We start from the raw sequence: 27866 nt of genomic DNA, 5'->3' as shown, positions 1-27866 counted from the left end.
AAATATACACTTAAAATACACGAGAATATGGCGTCCACGCTGCTTAAGAAAAAATAAAATCCAACAATTGTGTGTACTATAGTGGTTTAATTGTGCGTAAAACAAGCAAGTAAAACATAAAGTAAAAGCAGCTCGTTTCGTGCTTCTGCTCTCGTCCGCCGGGGCTTTCTCGTTGTATTGGCAAAAAAAATCGCTTTGTATGTGGCTCGCTTCGTCGTCATGCTGCGAAATTGTTTAAAAACTAAGTGAAATACACTGAATTAATAAAGAAAAGTATGTGCAACATGTGCAGGGGATATCTGGTGATCAGCCGCGAGTGAGTGTGCCCTCCCCCGCAGTGTTTTTGCAAGCCCAAAGGCCTTGCGAAAAAATTCCCTTGGCAGCAGCGCAGCCCCAGACAAGACTTGCATACACTTCAAATTCGTTTCGTTATACCGAGCTTGCTGCCCTGTCCTGTCCCAGTCCCAGTCCCCGTCTTCTCGCGCGAGTTCGTTTTCAGTATATAGCCAGTCTATGGACGGGTCGTCAATGCGTGAATATTCTTCTATGTGTAAGTGTATGTGCGTGTATTAGCTGTATATTTAAGAAAAATCATCCAAAAATCCCCCCAAAAGATCCACAATCTTCCGCCGCCGGACTTTCGCCCACAGGCGAGTGAAAAATTGTTAATTCGAGAGCCGATGCTGCTTTTGTTGGTGCTGGGTGCATTGGTCTGCTCTGCAAAGAGTCCATTTGTGTGTCCATGATTGGCTGTCGGAGCACATCCTTGCATCATCATCATCATCAAGAGCGTCGCAAGCGAAAAACCGCAGAAAACGCAAAAGACTTCTTCCCAAAAAGCGAAGCAGAAGCGAGACGAAGACAAACGTCAGCAGCACCAGCAGAGGCAGAGAGTGTACGCAACAAACAGCAAATAAAGCGGCTGTCGCTGTACGCCTGCTGGCAATTATTTATAAGTCGGATGAGTTAACAAATGCCGCGGGAGCTGGGAATTGTATTGTCCAAGGAGCCGGAGACGGAGCCATGTCCAGAGCCAGTGGGTGCGCTACATAAACGCGAAAATTCGGCATAGAAAATAATTACGAAAAAATCATTACATTACTGCCCGATTCGTTCGTTTCACACAGAAACTAATAGCGCCATCAGTGCGAGAGTGAGAGCGAGAGCGACATATGCATGTAGAGCCAGCTCGTGCGGCAAGTGCAAGTGAGACGGAGACGGCGTGTGCGTGTATAGCCGCCAAATGTAAAGAGAGCCAGCGAGAGAGAGAGAGGAACTGTTTGTGGACTGCGCTCAAGCCAAGAGAGCGAGAGAGAGCGAGCGCGAGCGAGTGAGCGAACGGCAGGGTTGTCAACGCACGACAATCTCCGTACGCGGCAGAAATAAATGTTGTTGTGGTATTGGTGTGTTCGTGTCGGTGTTGGTAGCGGACTTTTCAATACACAGCCATGAACCGATACAAATTATTTATGTTTCCCAATATATTCGGATTTCGTGTCCCGTGCTCGGATTAGTTAGATCAAAATTAAGTGAAGATGAAAGAGTAGAACGAGAGTGCACTAATGAAAGTCTTTGATAACTTGCAGCTAACATAACCTCAAATTTGCCGCTGCAGTCGTCGGAGAAGTCGTCGTCATCATCAGCGTCAGCGTTGTTGGCGGGTCCTCCCCAGCCCCCACAGCCACACCGCCAGCAGCAAATGAGCAGCCATGAATGAGAAAATAAAGTCGCCGTCAACCCAGGGAGGTGCTGGGGCCGGAACCCCCGCTGCTGCTCCGCCCTCGGCATCTGGAAGTGCGGCCGCCGCAGCAGCAGCGGCAGCCAGCAGTGGTGCAGGTGGTGCCAGTGTCGGTGCCAATTCCGCATCCACGCCACCCACTTCCGGCCCACCCACGCCCAACAACAACGGCAGCGATCCGATCATACAGCAAAATGTCGGAGTGCCGCACCCCTACGGCGCCCCGCCACCGCCTGGTTCGGCACCAGGTGCACCACCGGACCCGGCGGCGGTTATGCACTACCACCATCTGCACCAGCAGCAGCAGCAACAACAACAACAACAACAGCAGCAGCAGCATCCGCCGCCACCGCCCCACATGCAGCATCACGGCGGGCCGGCGCCGCCGCCAGGAGCACCTGAGCATGCGCCCGGCGTGAAGGACGAGTACGGTGCGGCAGTGGCTCACCTGCCACCGCCCCACGCTCATCCTGCCTACGCAAGGTACCACTCTGGCGACCCCAACATGGATCCCTACCGCTACGGTCAGCCACCGCCCGGCGGCAAGCTCCCGCAGCCCCATCAGCAGCAGCAGCAACCACAACAGCAGCAGCAGCAGCCGCCGGGTGCGGGAGGCTCTCCCAATCGGCCGCCACAGCAGCAGCAGCAACGTTACATCCCAGGCCAGCCGCCGCAGGGGCCCACGCCCACGCTGAACTCCTTGCTGCAGTCCTCGAATCCGCCGCCGCCCCCGCAGCACCGCTATGCGAATAGCTACGATCCCCAACAAGCAGCCTCGGCAGCGGCGGCGGCGGCAGCAGCAGCCCAACAACAACAACAGGCGGGCGGACCCCCGCCTCCTCCACCAGGACATGGACCGCCTCCGCCGCAGCATCAGCCGTCGCCGTACGGAGCGCAACAGGGCGGCTGGGCACCGCCCCCCCGACCCTACAGTCCACAATTGGGGCCGTCGCAGCAGTATAGGACGCCACCACCGGTAAGTGTGCGGGTGGGGTGGGGAGTTTTCTTTTATGTTTTCTTGGGGGCTCTCTTTCGTTCTTTTTTTTTTGTTAAGAGCTTATTTGACATTGACACTGATTTTGATTCCATCGACCCCATGCTCTCGACAGACACACACACGCAGATAGCGGAATACAGCATACAAAACACGAGAAATGGCCTTATGCTAGCGCTATCTGCACCTCGACCCACTCCAGCTCATTCCAAGAGAGGGGCTCGTCACGTTTTGTACACATGTACTTGGAGCTGGGTCGAATGTGGGTGTGCGCGTGTGTGTTTGTGTGTGTGAATTTGGAGGGAGGCTGCAATATTTACTGTTACGTTTTTAAGGTTTCGTCGTCTTGGTCGCACTTCATTCAGAGTTTGGTAAAAAGATTCAACAAAGTCCTGCTGCTCGCTCCCACACAGGCACACTGACACACATACAACATGTATATTCCGCGCCTTTTCGTTATGTAGCCCGTCACCTTCCCCCCTCCCCCTCCCTCTGCCTTTCTCTCTCCCCCTACAGTTTGTCGTTTAAGTGCCGGTTGCTGGTGGGTGAGACTGGAAGTGGGAGTGGGAGAGAGGGAGAACGAGCCGGCACTTGCCGCCACAAAACAATAACAACAAAGACCGCAAAAGAACGTTGCAAAAGAAGGCGAAGTGGAAGTGGAAGAAGTAGAAAGAGTTTGTAACCGAAAAATGTTGAGGCATCCGCATCCATTCACTTTTTTGTGGCTTCATTACGGCAATTCCAATGGCATTTCATTGGAATTCGTTTGAAATTGTTGAACGGTCTAAGGTTTCCTTCCTTACTGCATTGTTGCGGCAGTTACTTGAAGGAACCACTGGCCTGGACTTAGCACCTCTCTAGTTTCATTGTGCCGAGCAAGCCTGGAATCCTCTGGAGGTTTTATTTCTGAAACAACATGGAATGAAGTGGACTCCATTCAAACTTTTATCTATCAGCAGTATGCCCCTTAGAATGAAATGAACCCGAACCCAACCCAACCTTTCGGAGAGCTGCTATCAGTTTCGCAAAGCGATAAAGTGTGTTGGCGTCGAGGCACGTGAGAAACCATCACGTTTCGATGTGAAATGTAAACCGGTTAATAATTTGTACGAGTTGTATGGCTGATGGCTCCACAAGTCATACATAATGACACCCCACCCGGAATGAGTCGTCCCCCCGTGAAATAGTATTATTCCACTGCAATCGGATCGTATCGATTGTTTTCATGAATGGGAGATGTCTCGCGGATAAGAGTCAACGAACTTTGATGCGGCCCGACGATTAGCCAGAGCAATATAAACAAATCTATGTGAATATACAAATCAAAAGCAATGCTAGGGTTTAGACATGTGCGAGACGAGGCGAGACGCTGCGGTACGGTGCGGTGCGATGCGACCTTCGAGAGCTTTGATGATATATGTATGTGCATACATACGTACATATTTAGATATTTATGTGTGCAAGTGTATTGTGAGATAAAAAGAGTAAAATACTGCTGCTATCCAATATCAAGTAGGCATTTGTTTGTGTGTGTGTTCGTGAGTGTGCAGAGTGTGACTTACGCGTGCATGCAATAAATACAGCCAGACACACATATGTTTGTACATATATGTACCTATGTGAAAGAGTAGGCACCGCACCGCACCGTAATCAAAGGCAATAACAGAGAAACTTGTTGTTGTCACAGCTGACTCTCTCTCTGGGAACTGGGGTAGCTGAAATGGTCGAGAGGGAGGGGAGTCGAGCCGGCAAGCTGTGGAGAGGAAGCAGAAACCAAAACAAAATAAAAATACAAAAAATAAGCGAGACCCCGCGCACAGTCAAAGAGAAGGAGGTGGAGGAGGAGGAGGAGGAGGGCTCGTCGACTATGACATGCCGCCTCAGTCGTCTCTTTGAATGCCTTGCCGCCGTCTCTGCCTCTTCAAGTGCGCTCTTCCTCTTCCGTTAGCTTTGGTGCATTTCTCTCATTTCAAGAACGCGATGGAGAATCCTTGACGTTTCACCAAACCAAAGAGGATTCCCCCCTTGTGGGGTCAACAGGTGCAGCGAGCAAATAACCGTAGATACATGAGAGTGCAGTACATACTATGTATGTATGTGTGTGTGTGTGTGTGCATACATTAGGCAGCTTTAAGTTTCGTAAACTTATTTTTGGTACATATATTGGTATCTCCCACCACCACTTGCCACGCTTTTCCATATTTGTGGCCTGTCCTGTCCTAACTGTTGTTGCTGAATTTGGTGGGCTCCCTCTTCAATGCATTAACCGTTGCTGTTTGCCTCACTGGTGTATCTTTGTTGTTCCTTTTCGCGTCTGCTGCTTCCTCGTCCTCCTCTTGTGCTGCTTTTTGGGCAGACGTTTATCGGGTCGGGTGTTTTGTGTGGCGTGCGGTGGCGGTGGCGGAGAGTTTTGAGTTCTGTGTCTGTGTGTGCCGGCATGTGAATTTATGGGGCGGGGGGGTCTGCCTTTAAAGTTTGACCTACAAAAAGTGGAGCAGCATAAAAAAAGCAAACTGCTTCGCCCCCTTTACTGTTATTGTCCCTGTGTTCCTGCTTCTCTTTCTTCGTTCGGCCTTCTTGGGCTCGACTCTTGGGTAAGCTCAAGGCGCAGACCTCTTCTATGCTCTGCCACCCTCTCGTGCTCGTTCTATTCTGCTATCAAACAGTTGCAATTAATAATTTTCAGCCTGCATTGTGGCTCAGTGTTTGAGGGGGGGGATGTGGAGAGTGTCTGTCACATTGTACTATTTCAAATTATTTTCACTCGAGTCCTGCACGTAATTCTATCGTTCCCCTTCTGCACGTCGTACGCCCGTTGCCATCGGCCTGCTGGGACGTCCCTGCCCTGCCCTGCCCTCTGCTCCCACACAATGCGCCGTGGCATGGCCTGGCAACCCTTACAACTGCTGCCGGCTTTACCTTTTTCGCTTCAAAATCGCATTTACTATGTTCCATTCTCTTCTCCCTCCTCCTTCACAATTTATGCAAGCGCTCCCGTCTCTCTGTATGTTTGTATGTCTCTCTGTCTGTGGGTGTATGTGTATGTGTATGTGTGCGTGTGTTTGTGTCTGTTGGTTATGAAATTATAAACCCAAGCCCCGGACAGGACCACTCCCTGTCTCCCCCGGCTCTGTGCCTTCCACGGCTGCTGCGCTTTGTTTTTTCCCCGTGATATTATAAAATACATGTAGCAGTAGCTGTGCTGTTGGCAGTGGCAGAACTCGGTCCCGAACAGGGCCGGCTTTTAACTGGGAAACCTACCACCACCACTACCATCATCAGCACCATCCCATCTCTGGCAGCTCAGCTCCCCTCCCCTCCCCACCCCTCTTCCACTCTCCCTTCTTCTGCCTGCTGCTGCTGCTGGTCCGACACTCTCGAACGTAATTCCGACCGACGTTCTTGCCAACCGTCATTCGTTCGTTACACTCATATATGTATGTGTGTGTGTGTGTGAGTGTGTACCGTACGACCCTTGCTGCATTAATTCAAATTCCACTTCAGCTTCGTTCCTTCCTACCCGCTGCCGCCTGCCCGTCGTATCGTTCCCTTTCTGCCGACTCGCTCGTACACAGTTCTGCTTTTGATTTTCATCCATGATGAGTTTCCCTTTTTTACTTTATTTCTCTCACTGCCTGGCTGGCTAGCTATACACACGCACACATACAGTCACGCACACTCTCGCCTCTCTCACTCTCTCTTGCACACTGAGTACGAAAACCATCCATTCATGTTTCCTGTCACCCTGCCGCCGCCTGCAGTGGACCGACCGACCGTCGTCGTCGTCGTCGTTGTCGATTGTTGTTGTTGTTGTTGGCGTTGTCCTCCGTCCTCGTTGCCGGTACGACGAGATCTGGCTTTTGCCTTTGCTTTCCCTTAGCTTTGGTCCCGGGTTCTCTTCTCTGGCGTGGGGCTCTGGCCCGGCTCTGTGCTCTGTGCTCTGGGCTCTGGGCTCTGTTCGTTGGCTGTGTGTTTCCATTAGATTTATTGCCACATTTTACTCCGGGGCTGGCATTCGCAGCAACATTTGTGTGAGTGCTGCATGTATGTACACATACATACTATCTGCGAGGGCGAGTGTGTTTGTGCCTTGCCATGTCAGGACATGTCTGTATTTGTGCCTTGTCGCACTACGTCAAGTTGAAAATCCTTTCATTAATGGCATCCCAAGCTCTTTTTACTGGGCTCGTCCTACTCCAGTTGCCTGCCACCACGTCGACGTTCCGAGGTGTCTCCGTCTCGTAGGTTGCTTGCTTTGTTGCAACTTTGTCGTTGGCTGGTCCTGGACATACATGCATGTGCATGTTCCCGGCATAAGTTTCACTTTATATTCCGCTCAAGTGGATTTCTTGGGTCCCCTTGCACGGGGAGGAAGGGTGCGCCGGGTCAGGCGAGGCAATCGACTGTCCTAAGTTATGCCTTCCTTCAGGATAGCTAGCTCCTCCACTGATTGGGTATGTCACGGGTGTGTGCGTGTGCGTAATGTAGCTATAGCGGTAAATGTTTCAACTTTTTTACTGCCAGCCAGCATTTAGTTTGCTTTTGCAGAAGCATATTCGTTTTTTGAGAGTTGTCTCTTTTTTAATCTGCGCATTTGTGACTGTCACACCCGAGGACTGTGCGTCACTGTCGCTGTCTCGCTTTCTCTCACTCCACACCACTCCTCTCTCTCCAACTTACGTATGAGTGTGCGTGTGTGTTTGTGTGTGTGTTGGACGAATGTACTACAGTGAGCGCCAGATAATTAGAGCCACTTGCTCCCTGGGTCATCTGTTTGTAATTATTGTCTAGTATTAATCTCCCAGTTTTAATTGCTGGAATTTTCCCATACGCAGTTAGAGACAGACAAACATACAGAGAGAGAGAGGGAGAGTTGCAATTAGCGAGCAGCTACTGTACATGGCACGGCATGGCATGGGTGCTTGCGCATTTAAGGGAGGGGGGATGGGATGTGGTTGTGGAATATCGATTAAAATTATATATGTACGATATAAAACGGAATGTGCAGTGCTCTGCACGCAGACAGCCAACAACAAAAGGAAATGCAAACGCAAATAATTGATGAATTGCAAAAGAGCGACAGAGATAGAGAGCGAGAGGGAGAGGAAGGAGAGCACTGGCTGTAATTAAAACGCCCATGTGTGGGGTCTGTCCCTCACTCGCTCTCCCGACTCTTATTAGATTTATTTTGCATGGCATTTGAAAGGATTACACTGGGTACTATTATTGATTAATTTCCGTTTCTCCTCCCTTTCTGCCATTCACAGACGAACACTTCCAGGGGTCAATCGCCCTATCCGCCAGCTCACGGTCAAAATTCAGGTTCCTATCCTAGTTCGCCGCAGCAGCAGCAGGCACAGGCACAACAGCAGCAGGCGGGTCAGCAGCCTGGTAGCGCGGGACCGGGAGGACCTCCGCCGGGCGCCGCACAGCAACAGCCGCAGCAGAACACACCGCCAACATCTCAATATTCGCCGTACCCGCAACGATACCCCACTCCGCCTGGACTGCCGGCCGCGGGACCCAATCATCGAACTGCCTACTCGACGCACCAGGTGAGACGATTGCATTGCCCTTCTTTTGGGATCCAACTAGAGCTTAACCATGATTCGATTGCAGTATCCGGAACCGAATCGGCCCTGGCCCGGCGGCTCTTCGCCCAGTCCTGGTCCCGGACATCCATTGCCGCCCGCCTCCCCGCACCATGTGCCGCAGCCTCTGCAACAACAACAGCAGCCCCCTCCGCCGCATGCCGCCGCCGGAGGACCCCCACCCAGCAGTCCAGGCCATGCGCCCAGTCCCTCGCCACAGCCCTCGCAGGCATCCCCCTCGCCGCATCAGGTAAGCACAGAGCCGATGATAATTCCGTTCCACAGAACATTTTGAAGGGGGGAAAGAACAGACTCATTCATTGAATGCTTTGGTTTGGTTTGCCTCGCCAGAGTCACCGTCACCGTCTCCGTCTCCGTACCCGTACCCCCTCCGCGGCATTTCTAGATAATACACATCGAAAGTGGGTCAATAAACTGGGGCTGCGTGAACAGCACGTGAACTTGACTCGTGACGTCACTGAAGCACACACACACAGAAACACACACACTCATACGTACTCTACCTGCCGCCTGCCTGCCTGCCTGCCTTCAACTCGCCTCACTCCAGCACCCGTCCACTCACTCACACTCTCTGTACCTCTCATACGGACAGGCACAGGCACAGGCACAGGCCCATGCACAGGCAGGTCAAATGTTTATGCCTGTCCACGGGATGGCACTCGCATATGTACTATAGGGGGTACGGTACTCACCCGCTCGCACTCACATCACTTTTTGGGTTGAGCTCTGCTCTGGCTGGTAGCCCCCTACCCCCCCTTTCAGCCTCTTCTCTTTTGTTTGTGTTTTACGAATTTTCTTTTAGGTTAAACACCTACCACCCCACCCAACCTCATTCCATCCGTCTCTGTCTATCGCTTGAACTTGAACTGCTATCGCATCCCGTTCGTTTTCTCCCCGCTCCGTTCCTCGTACAACTTTAAAATTGTTGTTGCTCTTATCGTTGTTGTTGTTGTTGTTCTTGTTGTTGTAGTCGCTGTCTTTTTTTTATGAATTTTAATGATTTTTATTTTGTTTTGATTACTATTTCTTTGCGTGGCGGCGTCGCTGCGTTTGCGTCTCGTCTGCCATTGGCATTTTTTCCCTTTCGTCTTTTGTTTTATTTTTCGCATCGCCGGCAAGTCTGCCTCCTGTCACGCCTCTCCCCCTTTACCTCGTGTGTGGTATGCACGTGTCATGAGCATTTTCGATTGATTTGTTTTAGTCTGTTTTCTAAGAGTTTAGTGTGTTTTTGTTGGATAATATGCGGCTATCGTGGGGACATCTCCAGCATGCTGTACGTTTGTATATGTCCACGGTATATTAAATAGAGGGTGATGCAGTCCAAGTGTCTCTGCCCGAACCACAGGCGATGTGTTGCAGGGTCCTGTGGAATCTATAACAACTACGGTGCCTATCTTACCTACTTTAATATACCTTGCGTATGTACATTCTGTCATGGGTCTGTGTGTGAGTTTTTTTCATTCAGCATGTCCGCGACCGCCTTTGCCTTTCCTTCCCTGCGCCCTGCGGCTCTTCTCTTGCTGTTCCTGCTGTTGTTGTTGCTGTTGTTTATTCTCCTGCCATTTCTTTATTTTGTATTTTGGTTATTTTTTCCCTCCACTCCACTCATTCCTTTTATATTTTTGGTGCATACACCGTTAAACACACACACACTGACTACACTACACTCAAGATCACACACAGAGCTTTGTCTGTTTCCATATATATTTGGGTCAATGCCAAGGTCATTGTTGTTCTCATTTTCCTTTTTGTTTTTGCTGCTGTTGGATGTTTTTAGCGGGTCTTGCTTATATTTTTCATTGCATATCATTTTGATTTGTGGATCCTTTCATCTTCCAATCATCCCATCGTGCACATGTTTCTTGCCAATTCTGTGTCCTCAATCCATCACTGCTGGAGCACGTGACTCTTCTACACGCCCTCTCCCTCGCTCGCAAATACAACTCTGGCTCGCGCTGCAAGAGTGAGACTCCTGTCCCTTCTGAGCTTTCATCTCCCCCTCCCCTCTTGCCCCCTCTGGGAAATGTTGATTACCTTTTTAATGTCGCTTGCGACAAAAAACAAACAGAAGAGAGCGGAAAGAACTGTAATCAGCCGCCCAGCCATTTTAATCCGGCACAACATGAGTCCGTTTCCACTCCACTGTCGCCCTCGCTGATTCAATATTGCATTTGTAAGCCGCTTTAAATTCCATGTGTGCGTGTGTGTGTGTACACTGGCAAAAAAATTATTGCAATATTTAACTACTGAACATTTCCCGCTTCGGCAACTAAAATTGCCAACATTTTGCGGTCTCTTGCAATCGTTGTATCAAATGGTTTCATCAGAATGCATATGCACATGCAAGCATTATGTGATGATTTAAACCTCCAGTAACGTTTCCATCGATTTCCAGAGCGCCATCCCATCCTGATAGCCATCGTTGTCCCACTTCAAAACTTATTTCAAGATTGCTCTGCGTCAGATTCTGTAGGCAATCGGCACTCAACAGCAATCCAACAGCCAACAACAGCCAACTGCATTCATTTCGTGCTACCCAAATTTTAGTGCAGCAAAGTACTAGAGGTGGGCGCGTGACCTGAGTGGAAGGGGTGCGCGCACTCACGGGAAACCAGAAAAGTTGTCGATTTATGTGAAAATAAACTGTGCCTGAAAAATCTTGTCACGCGACCATCCCCGCAGCAAAGTTGCTCAGGTCTGCTCCTGAGCTGCACTTGGAGAGTGCCCCCGGCAGCATTGAGCCCCAGAAGACCCGTCACATGGCCGCCCCGCCGCCAATGAACAATTTTGCCGGTTTTTCTCTGTCACATTTTCTGTTGTTGTTTTTGTTGTTGTAACTGCTGCTGCTGCTGCTGTTACTGGGATTTTTAGTGCTCCACTCATTGGGGCTGGCTCCACTGCTGCTGCCGTTGTTGTCGGCATCATCATCGTTTTTCATTTTAACAGGCATAGACAGAAAAAGGCAAAAATAAAATATAAAAAAAAAGGAACGTTCAGTTCTGCGGCTGCCTTTCTGCTTCTTCATTTTCTGTTTGCCTTTATTCGCATACATACTCACGTTCGCGTGTGTATGTGCGTTTGCTTGTTTTTCAGTTCACTCGTTTGGATACACACCACGAAACGAAACGAAACGAACGAAGCGAACATGTCGGGTCCGGGTCGCGGTGGAGCGGGGAGAGAAGTAGGGGAGCTTTGGCTTTGGCTCTGCCGGTTCTGGCTCCGGCTCTGACTGGGGCTCTGGCGCTGGGAGCTCCATCCAACTCGATTCATGGGACATTTGTCTGTGCACAAAGTGGTTTGCAGTTGTTGTTTTTACTGCTGTCGGGCTGGCGGACTGTTGGGTCTGTCTGTCTGTCAGTCTGTCACGTCTGCTGCCATGCTGTAAAGTGGTCAGAGCAGGGGAGTCATCGTGTGCTTGCAAAACGAATGGAACGAAACGAACCAAACCGAACCGAACAGACTTCTCTGATGGTATACTCTCTGTTTGGCAGTGTGTGTGTACATACATATATACATTTGTTGTTGGCGTTCCCCGATGCCATTTGCACACACACTCATCTGTATGAAAAAGTTGCGGAGAGACAGCCAGAGCCACACAAACTTTCGTTTCGCTCATAAAATTTTCAAGCAAGCACAAACAGAAATTGCATCCCGCTTCCACTCCCACAGCCACACATGCATTCACACGCACACGAACACGCACACACCCTCTAATAAACGACAGTCTGATTGTCTGTCGCTGTTTTCGCAACCGCTCAGCTGTGCCTGCACTCTTGATCCCCCACTCCTTCACTCTATGGTTGGTTTTGGTATTGGTCGCGAGTCGCGACCCCACCAGCTTCAAGTCAATCTTGCACTCTGCTCGCGCACCCTTATGAAGGTTTGAGTTCTAGTGTGCGAGGTAGGGATGCAGAAGAGGGTATTATTATCTCGATCAGATGGTTGCAAGCGGCATATCATACATCAAAATGGTAGTAATCACTATCATAAAACAAGGGAATTTTCAGGTTCATTTGTCTATACAAAACTTGGCCAAAAAGGATCCAAAAAGGGTATCAAAAGATAGTGTTCGTGTGCTCGCTTCTTGTTTTTTATGATACTCGTATCCCAAAGTTTATTACTTGTTCTCTCTCTCTTTTGCTGGGTGTTTATAAATTCCCCTCTCTTGGTGCGGTGTGCAGCTCCTTTTGTGCATTTAAGTCTCTTACTTTTTCATCTCCATCTCATTCCCTTTCCCCCGTTTCGTTTCGCCACATAACAAGAGACCATGTGAGTGTGTGTAAGCCTTGTTTTTGGTTTTTGTGCCTGGCCTGCCACATTCAACATTCATCGCTAAAGGTTTTAAGGTGATAAGCCACAAAGGTCCCAGCGGCGGTGTGGCAGCAGCTGACGGCCAACTCTGGGGCAGATACACGGACACACATGGGCACGAAGTATAAATACCTGTCTCTGTGTGTGTGTGTGTTTGTACATTCTTTATTTAAATGACATTGCATAAAAAAAAGAAGAGTTAAAGTGCTTTTGAAAAACTAAAGTCAAAAATTGTTGCAAAAGGCGCTACATCATGCCGCCAATCTTCAGGAAAGATGAGAGGATGTGATCTGAAGTGGGGTTCCATCATTAGCATTTGGAGAGAAGAGACAAAACGAATCGTGTTCGAAATACAAACTCCACTTGAACGGAACCCTTTATGTCCTCCTCGTGGTCCTCATTCATTTGAGTCTCTTACTTTTTGGCGCGAAAATCTTTGCTGAACTTTATGAGCGCGCCCCATCTCTCCTGCACCGTGAGCTGGCCTTACTCCACTCGTCCCCTCCCCCACCCACAGCACAACAGTTAATTTAATAACATTTTTTTGTAATCGCATGGGTGGCGAAGAATGGAATGAGCGATTGAGAGAAGGGGTCGGCGAAGGCGGGGGTTTGGATCGTTTTCAAGTTTAGTTTGCTATTTTGAACTTCGAGTGCGAATTCTGTTTTGTTGTGTTCTTTCGTTATAAATGATTTCATTGTTGTTGTTCCCGCAGCGCTTGTTTTTCTTCCAAGTAATTTTTCTACTCTACACACAGACACGCATACTCAACTACAAACGTGGGCCGCCTTCGTATTGCCCGCTGCTCGCTCCCACTGTCCCCCCTTCCAACCAACAGCTATGCTATCCGCGCACAAAGCATTCTATCTCTGGCCTTTGCCTCGCCTTTGGCGTCCCCTCTCCTCGCGTTTCGTGCGACCCTGCTTCTGCTTGCTTGCTATTCTCGTCATCACCGTTGCCGTCGCCGTCGCCGTTGCCGTTGCCTTTTCCGCCGCCCTTGGCCCCCCTCGCTCACATCACGCTCTCTCACACTCTCAACGTATTTTGGCTCCCCTCTGACGACGAACGAGCGAAGAAACGAATACGAATACGAATGGCCTGGCTGGCTGGCTGGCTGGCTGACTGGCGACCGACGCCGTTGCTTATTTCATTTTATTATACTCGTGTGTACGTGTGTGTGTGTATCTGTGTGCATGTTTCTGTTCCTTATCTACGTCTTTGTCATCGTACGTTCGCTGTTCGCCGTTCGTTTCGAGCGCGCCATAACTACCGCAGAGAGCTGAGCACAGCACACAGCCACTTGCCCTGTCTTACGTCCCTCCCCTCTGTCGAGCGCTTCAAGTTGCAGCCGTCCGTCGTCGTCGTTGTCGTCGTTGTTGTTGTTGTCGTTCGTTCCACATAGCTTTTATGCCCCGTGCCCCCTCCCCTTGTGCTGCCTTTGCCGTCGTCGTACATTTCATTTCACTTCACTTAATTTCTCAGATACCAAAACGAACAGAGCTCGCTGTATTTTTCTTGCTGCTGCTGCTGTCGCTGTCCGCTGCCTGCTGCTTTCCTCTCTCTTGCTGTGCTTATATTGGGGTGTGTGTGTGCGTGTGTATTTCGAATTGCTGTCGACTTAAGCTTTATGTGTATGTAGGTACGTTTGTGTGTGTATGCTTCCTTGGCTGAAATTGTTTGTGGCGGTGCTGCGGTGTGGAGCTTTTGCTTGATTTTCTTATAAGCTATAAGGCGGCAAAAAAGTTAAAGTCGTGTCGCATCGCACCGAGTTTCTGTTGAAGACTGCTCTGCTGCAAGAGTTGTGTTTGTGATTGCTACGAGAGATTTGGCGTTTATGAGAATTTCCCCTCTTGACTCTGACCGGGTTATAATTGCACGAGGAGGGAGTGTCGTGTCGTGTCGGTGGCCGCATAAGTTGTGTAAGTGTGAGGAGGAGAGGTATAATAATTCCTTTTGGCAATGTCAGAAAAGGTCGATATCGAGGGAGGCGACGGGGGGAGCAGAGCGCAACAAGAATGTAATTGTATCCGTTTCGCTTACTACCAATGATTGAGATTATTCAGACACACTCTGCTCTCCGCTCTCCGCTCTCGGTCGCTCTCTGCTGTTCCGCTACGTAACAATAACAACATTTGGTAGTCCGCTCTAACCCCACCCCACGCCACGCCACCCCATACCTGCCATTTGGGGGATAACATCTGATTGGCATAAATATGTTTACGGTATTTACCGCTCGAATCGGTTTTACAACCAACACATTCAGACATCCACCAGGTTTAATTGTGTATGCAACGCGCATGTGTGCACACATGATCTCTTTTCAAGTTAATTGCTGTTTTGCCGCTCGACTAATTCGTAGTTGCTATCACTTTCATTTAAATAAATAAAAACTACCGGCCGGCCGGCACTGGGCCGGCACTCAACTGAATTCCTGAATCCACATCGGTGCTGATTCCCGCTCTTTTTTTACGTTTCCCGTTCCAGGAGCTGATTGGACAGAACAGCAACGACAGCTCTAGCGGCGGGGCGCACAGTGGCATGGGCTCCGGTCCTCCCGGCACACCCAATCCCCAGCAAGTCATGCGGCCCACCCCCTCACCCACTGGCTCATCCGGGTCGCGTTCCATGTCCCCAGCAGTGGGTAAGTACCAGGACTCCGTTCGATTTGTGTGCAGATCTTATGAAAACTTGCCACTTGCAGCACAAAATCATCCAATCTCGCGTCCGGCGAGCAACCAGTCGAGCAGCGGTGGTCCCATGCAGCAGCCACCCGTAGGAGCCGGTCCACCACCAATGCCCCCTCATCCGGGTCTACCCGGCGGGCCGCCGCCTCAGCAGCAATCTCAGCAGCAGCAGCAGGCCTCGAACTCCGCCTCATCCGCGAGCAACTCGCCGCAACAGACCCCGCCACCGGGCCCGCCGCCCAGTCAAGGAATGAACAACATGGGCACGCCCCCACCTCCACCTCAGGGTGCGTCCGGCGGGGGCTACCCGATGCCGCCGCACATGCACGGAGGCTACAAGATGGGCGGACCGGGCCAGAGTCCGGGAGCGCAAGGCTATCCCCCGCAGCAGCCGCAGCAATATCCACCAGGTACGATCAGAGCCCGAGACTCTCTCCTCCAATCTTCTCCCGGACGTTTTATAATCTTTGGTGAACTTCTAGGCAACTACCCGCCACGGCCGCAGTATCCGCCTGGGGCCTACGCAACCGGACCCCCACCGCCACCAACCAGCCAAGGGGCCGGAGGAGCCAACAGCATGCCAACTGGAGCCCAGGGCGGCGGCTATCCGGGACGCTCCATGCCCAATCACAGCGGCGGAAGTCCACACGGGCAATATCCGCCGTATCAGTGGGTGCCGCCGTCGCCGCAGCAACAAGCCGGTGCTCCACCGGGCGGTACGATGGTTGGCAATCACGTGCAGGGCAAGGGCACTCCGCCGCCTCCGGTGGTGGGTCCACCGCCTCCTCAAGGCAGTGGCTCGCCACGCCCACTCAACTATCTGAAGCAGCATTTACAGCACAAAGGTGGCTACGGAGGCAGCCCCACGCCACAGCAGGGCGTGCCGCAAGGCTACGGCAACGGCCCGACCGGAATGCACCCTGGCATGCCAATGGGTCCGCCCCACCACATGGGCCCGCCGCACGGGCCCACCAACATGGGTCCGCCCACGAGCACCCCGCCCCAGTCGATGCTCGGGGGCCAGGGACAGCCGCCCGGCGGCCCGGACAGCGGTGGCCCCGAGCACATATCGCAGGACAACGGGATAAGCTCTTCCGGCCCGACGGGCGCCTCCGGGCTGCACCCGGTCACGGCGGTGGTCACCACTGGTCCCGATGGGACGCCCATGGATGAAGTCAGTCAACAGAGCACGCTCTCGAATGCATCAGCGGGTGAGTGGGGCGAAAGATCGAAAAGCAGCAGGCGGTCGGGGGTTTGCTAGTTGCAAAACTAATTTGTGATTCTGTTCTCTTTTGTTCCACCCAGCATCCGGCGAAGATCCCCAATGCACCACACCAAAGTCGCGCAAGAATGATCCTTATAGCCAAAGTCATTTAGCCCCACCGAGTACGTCGCCGCATCCCGTTGTGATGCATCCGGGCGGCGGCGGTCCCGGCGAGGAGTTCGACATGAGTTCGCCACCCAATTGGCCGCGTCCGGCTGGCAGCCCGGTAAGTTTAGAGCAACGAGACCATCGCATATCGTTCGAATGAGAACCCCAATTAATGTATCCGTCTCCATCCGTCCACAGCAGGTGTTCAACAGCCACGTGCCCGTGCAGCAGGAGCCCTTCCGCAGCACCACAAAGAAGTCGGATTCCCTGTGCAAGCTGTACGAAATGGACGACAATCCGGACAGACGAGGATGGCTGGACAAGCTGCGGTCGTTCATGGAGGAGCGACGGACGCCCATCACCGCCTGCCCAACCATCTCAAAACAGCCACTCGATTTATATAGGTTATATATTTATGTAAAAGAACGTGGCGGATTCGTCGAGGTATGCAAGGTGCCGTAGTAACTCCTTTTACTAACTTCTTTTTAGATTTACTACTACTAGCAAAACCAAATTCAGCCAAAACCAAACCAAAACCAAAACCAAACCAAAAAATACCACCAACGTAGTTAACACGAACCAAAATCAAAAGATACATGTCCACCATCCATCCACCAACAATATGTACCACAAATATATATACATATCTATATAGACATGTTGCGATTCGGCTTCGGCTTCAGCTTCGGCTTCGATCAATCACATCACACCCTATCTGATCTCTAGACCCAGCTCCAGCCTCCGATCCAAAGTGTATCCAAATTATAGCTGCATCCTGCGTACAAGATTTAGCCCACGGTGCAAGCTTTTCGATTCAAGATATAACAAACGGCAAACATTTTACTACAGCCCGTAGACAGACAGCATGCTCTAAGAACCGAACGTTTCCAAACTCAATTCATTCTTAATCCAAACTAGTTTTCAGATCGTTTAGTATTATATCAAATATCTCATATACCTCCGGCATGCTTCAAATGTTCCACTTTTCTTTTGGTTTGTTTCTAAATTCATTTCGGTATGATTTCAAGTATACCTTTTCCGTTTTTGGACTGTTCTGCACGCATTAGTCGAAAGCATCTCGATGGTTGGAATCAGTTCGATTTATCTCCCTCGATCGCCTGCTGTTCGTTCTTCAGTGCTCTCCTCTCCTTATTTATTCAGTAGTTATCCCATCCCCCCCACTCCAACTCCTCCGTTTTGTAAGTAGTTTGTGATTCCCCCTCCCCCATGTAGACCGTAGTTCCCATTCCATTGCCGAGAATGCATCCCCCCCCGCCCAAGTTGTTTTTGCTCGCCTGCCTTCCTTCTTTGATTCTTTTTTCGATCGACACTTGAGTGATATGACTATGATCCGATCCGTCCAGCCATAAGCAATCCCCAACTAATGATCCCCATATCCCCCATACGATTCTCCCGTTGTGCCAGGTGACCAAGAGCAAGACCTGGAAGGACATTGCCGGACTACTGGGAATCGGGGCCAGCAGCAGTGCGGCCTACACGCTGCGGAAGCACTACACCAAGAATCTGCTGACCTTCGAGTGCCACTTTGACCGCGGCGACATCGATCCCCTGCCCATCATCCAGCAGGTGGAGGCCGGCAGCAAGAAGAAGACGGTCAAGGCCGCCTCCGTCCCCTCGCCAGGTAAGTGTCTCTGCCCTGCCGCGTGCGGTGGTGCCCCGCCCCTCTTTTTCCTTTCGTTTACTTTCTTTCGATGCTTAATTTTCGATTCTCTGTTCGTTTTTTTTTATTCATTTTATGTTTGTACTCCACCTCCGTTGTGCGATTGTCGTTGAAAATGGAAAATATTTTTCACCACCTTTTCCTCGCATCATTTTACGAACAAACCCGAAAAACGACAACAAAAAAAAAACAAAAAAAAAAAAAACGAACCCTCCCACACACACAACTTGCAACCAATCGGTGGTGGCCATTTGGATGCTGGGACAACCAACTCGACAGGCTCGTCGAACTCGCAGGACTCATTCCCGGCCCCGCCAGGCGCCGCCCCGAACGCCGCGATCGATGGCTATGCCGGCTATCCGGTGGGCGGCAGTCCGTACCCCGTGGGCGCCAGCGGGCCGCAGCCGGACTATGCGGCGGCTGGCCAGATGCAGCGCCCGCCCTCGCAGAATAACCCGCAGACACCTCATCCCGGTAAGAGCAGATCCTAGCCCCCACTCCCACTCCGCAGAGTTCGGAGCTGATCGAGAGCTGCCCCCCCTCTCTCTCTCTCTGTCTCTAGTGTATGCTCGGGGTATAATTTACAGTATATTTCTGGGATTAATTTGTTTGTTTTTTGCTGGTATATCCATGTTATCGTGTATCCATGTTATCATTGTTCTTTCTTCTGATTATAACTAAATTACTAGACGATATGCTTCTTCTCAGCCTCCATGTTCCACATCCCTCCCTCTAACCCTGTAACCTCTAACCTGCACTCTGTACCTGCCATACCATGCCCTGTACATATATGTATATTTACGTTTATATGTTTTGTTTATTAATTTCATGTGTGTATATTTTGTTTATTCATTTTTATGTTTTTTGTAACGTTTGCGTGTGGGCGCACTACTAAACCACTCGATCACATCACCAACAAACCACCACCACCACAACGATGCTCACATTATCTTCACTTCACCCACAAACCACCAAACCACAAAACCACGCCACAACCAACAACAATTCATTTGTGTGATTCCACTGACTCATTCATTCCAATTCCAATTCCAATTCAAATCGATTCATCCAAAACCAACCAACCATTCATCCGAACCGAACCGAAACGAACCGCTTCAGGCGCCGCCGTAGCTGTTGCCGCCGTCGGCGATAATATAAGTGTGAGCAATCCCTTCGAGGATCCCATTGCTGGCGCTGGTCCTGGCTCTGGTCCTGGCTCTGGCCCTGGTCCTGGTCCTGGTCCAGGTGCAGGTGCAGGTGGTGCTGCTGTTGCTACTGTTGCGGGTGGGGCCCTGCCACCGCCACCTCCCCATTCACCGCACGCCACCCAGCAGTCGGCCGCACAGCAGCAACAGCAGCAGCATCCCCAGCATCCGGGCCTAGCCGGGCCGCCGACACAGCAGCAGCAGCAGCAGCAGTCGCAGTCGCAGCCACCCCAGCCGCCGGGTGCTCCACCGGCGGGTGCACCACAGCAGCAGCAGCAACATGGGCCTGGGCCTGGGCCTGGGCCGGTGCCTCCCTCGCCGCAGCACCTGCCGCAGCAGCAGCAGCACGTGCGCCCAGCCGCAGGAGCACCTTATCCGCAAGGTGGCTCCGCTTATCCAACGCCTGTGTCTAGAACGCCAGGTATAATCATCTTTTATTTTGTTTCGTACCTATCATCTCTTCTTTTTCCGTTCTTTCCACCAAAATCCAAAATTCAGACACTCTTGTTCTTGTTCACATTTCGTTTGCTCTTTCGTTGGCTTTTGTACGCGCCTCATCATCTAACATCTAACATCTAACATCGAACGACTGAATGTGGTTCCCACCAACTAACTAGCTAACTACTAACCAAATAATTAACTAGTTGATTTAGTATTTTGTGCGTAAGATGCATGTCGAGACACTGCTTTTGAAATCAGATAGATATTGTATCCTTTGCCAGGCGGGCGGCAACTATTATATCCTGGCCTTGAGTATTATGTGTTCTTTAATTTCCACTAAATTCTATTCTAGATCTAGATCTAGGTCTCTGTCCTGATTATAATAATTATGAACGTGTTTCAGGCTCTCCCTATCCATCACAACCAGGAGCTTATGGGCAGTACGGTGCGAGCGATCAGTACAATGCCACGGGGCCGCCTGGCCAGCCGTTTGGACAGGGCCAAGGACAGTATCCGCCACAGAACCGCAATATGTACCCTCCCTACGGGCCGGAGGGGGAAGCGTGAGTGCCACCATTTAGTACATCTCTCTCTCTCCAGACCAGACCCTCCACCCACAAAGACACAACGCCACGTCACACCACACCACGCCACGCCACACAAAACCCTTAAACACTGTACTGTAGCCTCAGTTTTGGACGAGAAAAGATCAGGATTGATACGATAGTCCCCTCTAATGCTCCCCATCTTCTTGGTTTCTCCCCTTCTATACAGTCCACCGGCTGGTGCCAATCAGTATGGACCCTATGGCAGTCGGCCGTACAGTCAGCCCCCGCCAGGGGGGCCCCAGCCGCCGGCGCAAGCAGTTGCGGGTGGGCCGCCCACGAGTGGATCGCCTGTGGCGCCACCCACTGGCGGCTATGCACCAGGAACACCCACGCAGCAGGACTACTATCGACCACCACCAGATCAGGTGAGCACTCCAATGGGTTAGCTTGGGATGGGTTATGGCTGTAGCCGAAGATCAGGTCAAGATACTTGGCTCTCCCCACAGTGCATTGGGGGAGTCAGTTTCGGGCATCTTGTAGTTCCTAGTGAACATCTGTTACGAGCGCCTTCTATGGCTAGGAAGGCTAAGGACAGCACTCCATTACATCCTTTTAAATTGAAGCTAATCCGCCTTTGACTTTGCAGAGCCCGCAGCCGCGAAGGCATCCCGACTTCATCAAGGATCCACAGCCGTATCCAGGCTACAATGCAAGACCACAGATTTACGGTATGTTCCGGACAGAGACAAATGGTCCCTCCTGGGAAGTGTCCTACTAACGCCACTCTTCTCCGTCCGCAGGTGCATGGCAAGGCGGTGCGCAGCAGTATCGACCCCAGTACCCGACCTCTCCCGCACCTCAGTCCTGGGGCAGTGCTCCGCCCCGCGGGGCAGCACCTCCGCCTGGGGCACCGCACGGTCCGCCGATACAACAGCCAGCAGGAGTGGCCCAGTGGGAGCAGCACAGGTATCCGCCACAGCAGGCCCCGCCGCCGCCTCCCCAACAGCAGCAGCAGCAACAACAACAGCCACCATACCAGCAGGTGGCACCACCCGGCCAGCAGCAGCCGCAGGCGCCTCCCCAGTGGGCCCAGATGAACGCTAGCCAGCCCACGCAGCCGGGCATAGCTCCTCCAGGATCCCCGCTGAGGCCCCCGTCTGGCCCGGCAAGTCAGCAGCAGCGGATGCCCGGCATGCCTGGCATGCCACCCCAGCAGCAGGCTCCGGGAAGCCAGCAGCCACCCCAGCAACCGCCACACGGAGGCGGCATCCCCTCGCCAGGCATGCCCCAGGTGCCCGGAGGGATGGTGAAGCCACCGTATGCCATGCCACCGCCGCCATCTCAGACGGTGGGCCAGCCCGTCGGTCAGCCGGCACCCGGCGTGGGAATGATTCCGCAGAAACAGCCGCCCATCGTCGGTCCGGGAATGCCGCAGCCGCTGCAGCAGCCACCTCCCCACCAGCAGCATCCACATCCGCATTCGCACCAGCAGCACCCACAGCATCCACAGCATCCCCAGCACCCCCAGCATCAGCACCAGCTGCCGCCCAATCAACAGCAGCAGCCCGGCGGCTATGCTCCGCAGGTGCCCGTAGGCGGTCCTGGGGCTCAGTTGGTGAAGAAGGAGCTGATCTTCCCGCACGACAGCGTGGAGTCGACGACCCCGGTGCTGTACAGGAGGAAGCGGTTAACCAAGTCGGATGTGTGCCCAGTGGATCCGTGGCGGATATTCATGGCCATGCGATCCGGACTGCTGACGGAGTGCACTTGGGCCCTGGACGTGCTCAATGTGCTGCTCTTCGACGACTCCACGGTGCAATTCTTCGGCATCTCGAATCTGCCAGGCCTGCTGACGCTGCTACTGGAGCACTTCCAGAAGAATCTCGCCGAGATGTTCGACGAACGCTGTGAGGAGCCACTGGACGAGGCGGAAGACGACGCGGACAGTGGCACGGTGATGTGCACAGGCGGCCTCGAGCGCAGGGTGCGGGGCGGACGACAGACGCGGTGTGTGCGGAGCATCTGCAGCTACAACCGGAAGCGCCACTACGAGAATATGGACCGGAAGAACGGCGGCAGCGACTCCGAGGACGCCGACGAAGGCATCGATCTGGGCCAGGTGAGAGTGCAACCCAACCCCGAAGAGCGATCCCTGCTGCTCTCCTTCACGCCCAACTACACGATGGTCACCAGGAAGGGTGTGCCCGTGCGCATTCAGGCGGCGGAGCAGGACATCTTCGTGGACGAGCGCCAGAAGGCGTGGGACATTGACACCAACAGGCTGTACGAACAGCTGGAGCCGGTGGGCAGCAATGCCTGGACCTACGGCTTCACCGAGCCAGATCCCCTCGACGGCATCATCGACGTCTTCAAGTCTGAGATCGTAAACATTCCATTCGCACGCTATGTCCGCTCCGAGAAGGCGAAAACGCGGCAGGACACTGACACGGCCACCAGCCCCAAGCCGGACATCAAGCAGGAGGAGAACACGACGAATAGCACTGAGGATGGGCTCCAGGAGTCCTTCAACAAGAAGCGCCGCCTGGTCAGTGGCGACAGCAGTAACGGTGAAGCCGGCGAAGGATCTGCCGGTGTCAAGAAATCCAAGCTGCTGGCTGACGAGATCGCCCCGCCAAACGCCGAGGTGAAAAAGGAACCGGGAACCTCCGGGACGACGGACACCAGTGACAGCGATTGTCGCGCCGTCGACATGGAGATCGAGTCGCCCAGCCTGCAGCAACAGCAACAGCAGCGTCTAACCAACGGAATAGCCTCCGCCTCCCCGCCCTTGGGCGCCTTCGATCCCAGAGGGACGGTGCGGGATGCGGCGCAAGTGCTGCAGCGGAAACGGGACTCCAGCTACGAGGACGAGTGCTACACGCGGGACGAGGCATCGCTCTACCTGGTGAACGAGAGCCAGGACTCGCTTGCACGCCGCTGCATCGCTCTCTCGAACATTTTCCGCAATCTGACCTTCGTGCCCGGCAACGAGACGGTGCTGGCCAAGTCGACGCGATTCCTGGCCGTCCTGGGGCGCCTGCTGCTGCTGAACCACGAGCACCTGCGGCGCACCCCCAAGACGCGCAACTACGACCGAGAGGAGGACACCGACTTCAGCGACTCGTGCAGCTCGCTGCAGGGGGAGCGCGAGTGGTGGTGGGACTACCTGATCACTATTCGGGAGAACATGCTGGTGGCGATGGCCAACATAGCCGGCCACCTGGAGCTCTCCCGCTACGACGAGCTGATCGCCCGCCCACTCATCGACGGACTGCTTCACTGGGCCGTATGTCCCAGCGCCCACGGCCAGGACCCGTTCCCCTCGTGCGGCCCCAACTCTGCGCTCTCCCCTCAGCGCCTTGCGCTCGAGGCGCTTTGCAAGCTGTGCGTGACGGATGCGAACGTGGACCTGGTGATTGCGACGCCCCCGTTCTCCCGCCTCGAGAAGCTGTGCGCGGTGCTGACGCGCCACCTGTGCCGCAACGAGGACCAGGTGCTGCGCGAGTTCTCTGTGAATCTGCTGCACTACCTGGCGGCGGCGGACAGTGCCATGGCGCGGACGGTGGCCCTGCAGTCGCCATGCATTTCGTATCTGGTGGCCTTCATCGAGCAGGCCGAGCAGACGGCCCTGGGCGTGGCCAACCAGCACGGACTCAACTTCCTGCGAGAGAACCCCGACTCGATGGGCACCAGCCTGGACATGCTGCGGCGGGCGGCCGGCACTCTGCTGCACCTGGCCAAGCATCCGGACAACCAGTCTCTCTTCATGCAGCAGGAGCAGCGGCTCCTAGGGCTGGTCATGTCCCACATTCTCGACCAGCAGGTGGCCCTGGTCATCTCCCGGGTGCTGTACCGCGTGTCGCGCGGAGCCAGCCGGATGCACTCGGTGGAGTTCAGACTCTTGCAGCAGCGACAGCAGCAGCAACAGCTGCAGCAGCTGCGTCCTTCGGAGAATCAAGCTCTGGCCGCAAGTGCGGAAGCAGCAGCCGCCGCAGCAACAGCAGCAGCAGCGGCAGCCAGTGGCAGCGGTGTGAAATTGGAGTCTGGGAGTGGAGAACCGAACGCTGAGCCGCTGAGTGGCGCCGATGTCAAGCCCTCGCCAGCAGCCACATCCACGACTTTGTCCACATCCGGCAGCGGAATGATCTCCTCGGCGATCAACGATGAGAACAGCAACAGCAGCCAGCAGCTGCCGCCGGCAGCCACCTTCAACGACGTGAGCAACAGCAGCACCAACAGCAACAGCTGCGGGACGGCCAGCAGCAACCAGACCAACAACAGTACCACCAACAGCAGCAGTAACAGCAGCAACAGCCTAGGCAGCCAGTCCACCTCCACCATGAACAATGCCCCGACCACGCCAGCAGCACACATAACTCCACCATCGGTCACCGAGCAGCAGCAGCAGCAGCAGCAACAGCAACAGCAGCAGGTGAGCAAAGCCGCCGCCACAGCCGCACTGGTGTCCTCGAACCTCAGCGGGAGCCTGAGCAATGCCACTTCAGCTGCATCCGCAGCGCCGCCACCATCCTCCTCCTCCTCAGCGAGTGCGGCCTCGGCCACGGCCGTGTCGCAACCGGCGGCGGCACCACCGCCAACGAATGCAGGAACGACGACAGCCGTTGCGTAGTATACGACAATGCTGCCAGCGTCCTACTACTGGCCGCGTCGCGGGGCAGTCGACTGAGAAGTAGCCGGAGCCGGAGTCGGAGCAGGAGACTGGAGACCGGATCGGATATGGATGTAATCAAATAATGTACATTTACTTAAGAGGAGGCCTCCTGTGTGACCTGTATGTGCTATGATGTGCTATGCGTATGGAGAACGGAATGAGAATTCCCCAGAGAAGGAGAAGGAGCAGGAGAAGGCGAGAGCCAGAGCCAGAGCCACAGGCCACATGTCATATGTGGGCATCACTGAACAGTCAATACAATAACAACTGTATATTTTTTCACTCAAATCTAAAAATAGTAAATATATAAACTAAAGCCTAAGAATAAGCGATTGCAGCAGCCACATAATAATTATAACGATAAAGATACAAAGGTGAAGCAGATGCAGATGCAGGAGCAGAACCGAAGCAGGAACGAACACGATCGAGTGCGACGTTTCGCAACAGTAGCAGGGCATGAGTACCGTACCGGAGGAGTACCGAAAGGAGAGCGCCTAGGCAGAAGAAGGATAAGAGAAGCGAAGCGAAGCGAAGAGACAGAAAGAGAATTCAAGCACACAGCATACTTATTGTATTAAATTTAATAAATGGAGGAAATGGAGAGAAATGGAGAGAAAGAGCAGGCGTTAGGAGGAGAGCAACGTAACTAACACATCCATATGCATACGCACGCTATGGTTTATCGTATATTAAATATATATATATATAATAAATGCATAAACTAACATTAAACTACAAACAAGAGAATGGTGTGTGGTGCATGCACGCGTACGTATAGACATTGATTGATATATATTAATATATAGAGAGCATAGTTTTTAAAATTCTACCACTTACTAATACTACATATTACAAAAGAAATATGCAGCAAAGAAACTCAAAGTGAACAAACCAGAAATCAACGTACGACAGAGGAGACCAGAGAGAGAGAGAGAGTCCGCTCCGAGTCCCCCAATATAATAATATAATAATATATGTATGACTATTTGTAATACAGTTTAAATGCAGTTTTATGTGAACTAAGGCAGATGCATGCAGTGTGGCAACAGCAGGAGGGAGCGTGTATCGTGCATCGTGCATCGTGCATGGCGATGGCGTGGGCGGAGAGCATTAACAAATCATTGTACATACTTAATTATTATGTAAATTTCACTTTTTATTTTTTGTTTTGCGCAATGTTACAAGCACATGTGTGTGTGTGTATGTGTGTGTGTGTAGGGTGGCAGCACTGCATTTCGTATCATATGAGAATGGTCTGCAAAATTCCAGTTTCCCCCGAATACTATTCGCATAACTCCCCCCTCCCCCACCCACTCTCAAGCAAAAACAAACAGAAGAAAATTAAACATAAAATCAAATTAGGTGATATAAATATATACATATATACACACAAATGCATACATATTGCATATTAAGAATGAGAATGAGAAAGAAATGAAAGCGAGAAGAAAACAGAACACAGAAAAGGAAAAGTTAAGAACCCGAACATGGACACACCCTGTACTGTACTGCTGTCATTTTTATGTTTTATTTGTATTATTTGCTGGAAGTGCTGCTGCTTCATCTAATTTTATATATGGAACTTACTTAAGGCGTAAATGACAAGATAAATAATTAGGTTTTATCTTAATCTTAATTTAAAAATATTAAATAAATAAAACAAAACAAAACAAAAAATAGAAAACAAAACACAAAGCGCGAAACGCGAAACGAAGCAAACAAGAAAACAAACTAAAAAAAAAACAAAACTTAGAGAAGCAAGATATATTAAGTAGACGGTAAGGCAGTACAGGTACGGCTAACGGGGTATCGTATTCTACACTGCCTACTGCCTTACCATCTATAGAATGTACCTTGCACAAGAGCACGCAAAACACCGCTACTAACACACACACACACCCACACGTGCTGCTGGATGGGCAGGCGCGCGTGCGTGTGTGTGTGTGGGTGCCCCAATTTGTATACTAAACTTTCTCATAAAAAACAAAAAATTAAAGTGCTACATAGAAGAGATCGAATCTGTCTCCTGATTCTAGTGGCCAGCTAGCTCCCCCCTGCATTCCGGAGAGGTAGGCTGAGCTGAGGCCAGAAAACGACAGAGCGAGAGAGAGAAAGAGAGAGAATAGAAAAAGTGCTGCTGTTGATACCGTGTATTCGTGTAGTTGTTTTTGCAAACAAAATATAAACACTCAGCATCTCGATATCGATATATAACGTGTAGTTATTAGTGTATAATTTGCTAGGATGTAAATGTATGTCCCTCAAAACTTAATTTAAATATTTAATTAATATACATACATATATGATATACAATACAGTCGTTGTCTTTGTCGTTTCAAAATGGAGAAACAGGGTATTTCAACGCTCATCGTTCATTTAAATCGTGACAGCAGTAACGGGTTCGCCCGCGCTCATATCGGAAACAGTCTGGCAACGCTTATAGCAATCGTTATCGTTTCCAAATTGGTATATCGTGAGACATATCGACTCTCCAGCCCTACAAACAGGGTGAGGTATATTTACGGTATATCGGTATATAATGGTATATTTTGCCAGTTTCATCAATCTATTAATTTAATTTTCAATTTTATATAAAAATCCAATAAAA

The 27866-nt window shown here is 51.8% G+C and overlaps 1 protein-coding gene across 1 annotated transcript; it reads left to right on the top strand.

Moving 5' to 3' along the window:
* The first annotated feature begins 95 nt into the window (after positions 1 to 95).
* On the top strand, positions 96 to 26261 carry LOC6594471 (trithorax group protein osa). Its single transcript, XM_026994890.1, has 16 exons — positions 96 to 550; positions 1587 to 2714; positions 8000 to 8287; positions 8352 to 8573; positions 15140 to 15296; positions 15357 to 15749; positions 15822 to 16550; positions 16645 to 16829; positions 16910 to 17155; positions 18137 to 18351; positions 18631 to 18866; positions 19512 to 20018; positions 20442 to 20601; positions 20813 to 21011; positions 21233 to 21314; positions 21387 to 26261. The coding sequence occupies exons 2-16, from the start codon at positions 1710 to 1712 to the stop codon at positions 25214 to 25216; spliced, it is 8454 nt and encodes a 2817-aa protein (XP_026850691.1). The 5' UTR covers positions 96 to 550; positions 1587 to 1709; the 3' UTR covers positions 25217 to 26261.
* Positions 26262 to 27866: the final 1605 nt, after the last annotated feature.

This window comes from Drosophila persimilis, unplaced genomic scaffold (genome assembly GCF_003286085.1).
Source record: "Drosophila persimilis strain 14011-0111.01,24,50 unplaced genomic scaffold, DperRS2 tig00000000-arrow-pilon, whole genome shotgun sequence".
NCBI lineage: Eukaryota > Metazoa > Arthropoda > Insecta > Diptera > Drosophilidae > Drosophila > Drosophila persimilis.
This window is presented reverse-complemented; position numbering and strand designations above follow the sequence as displayed.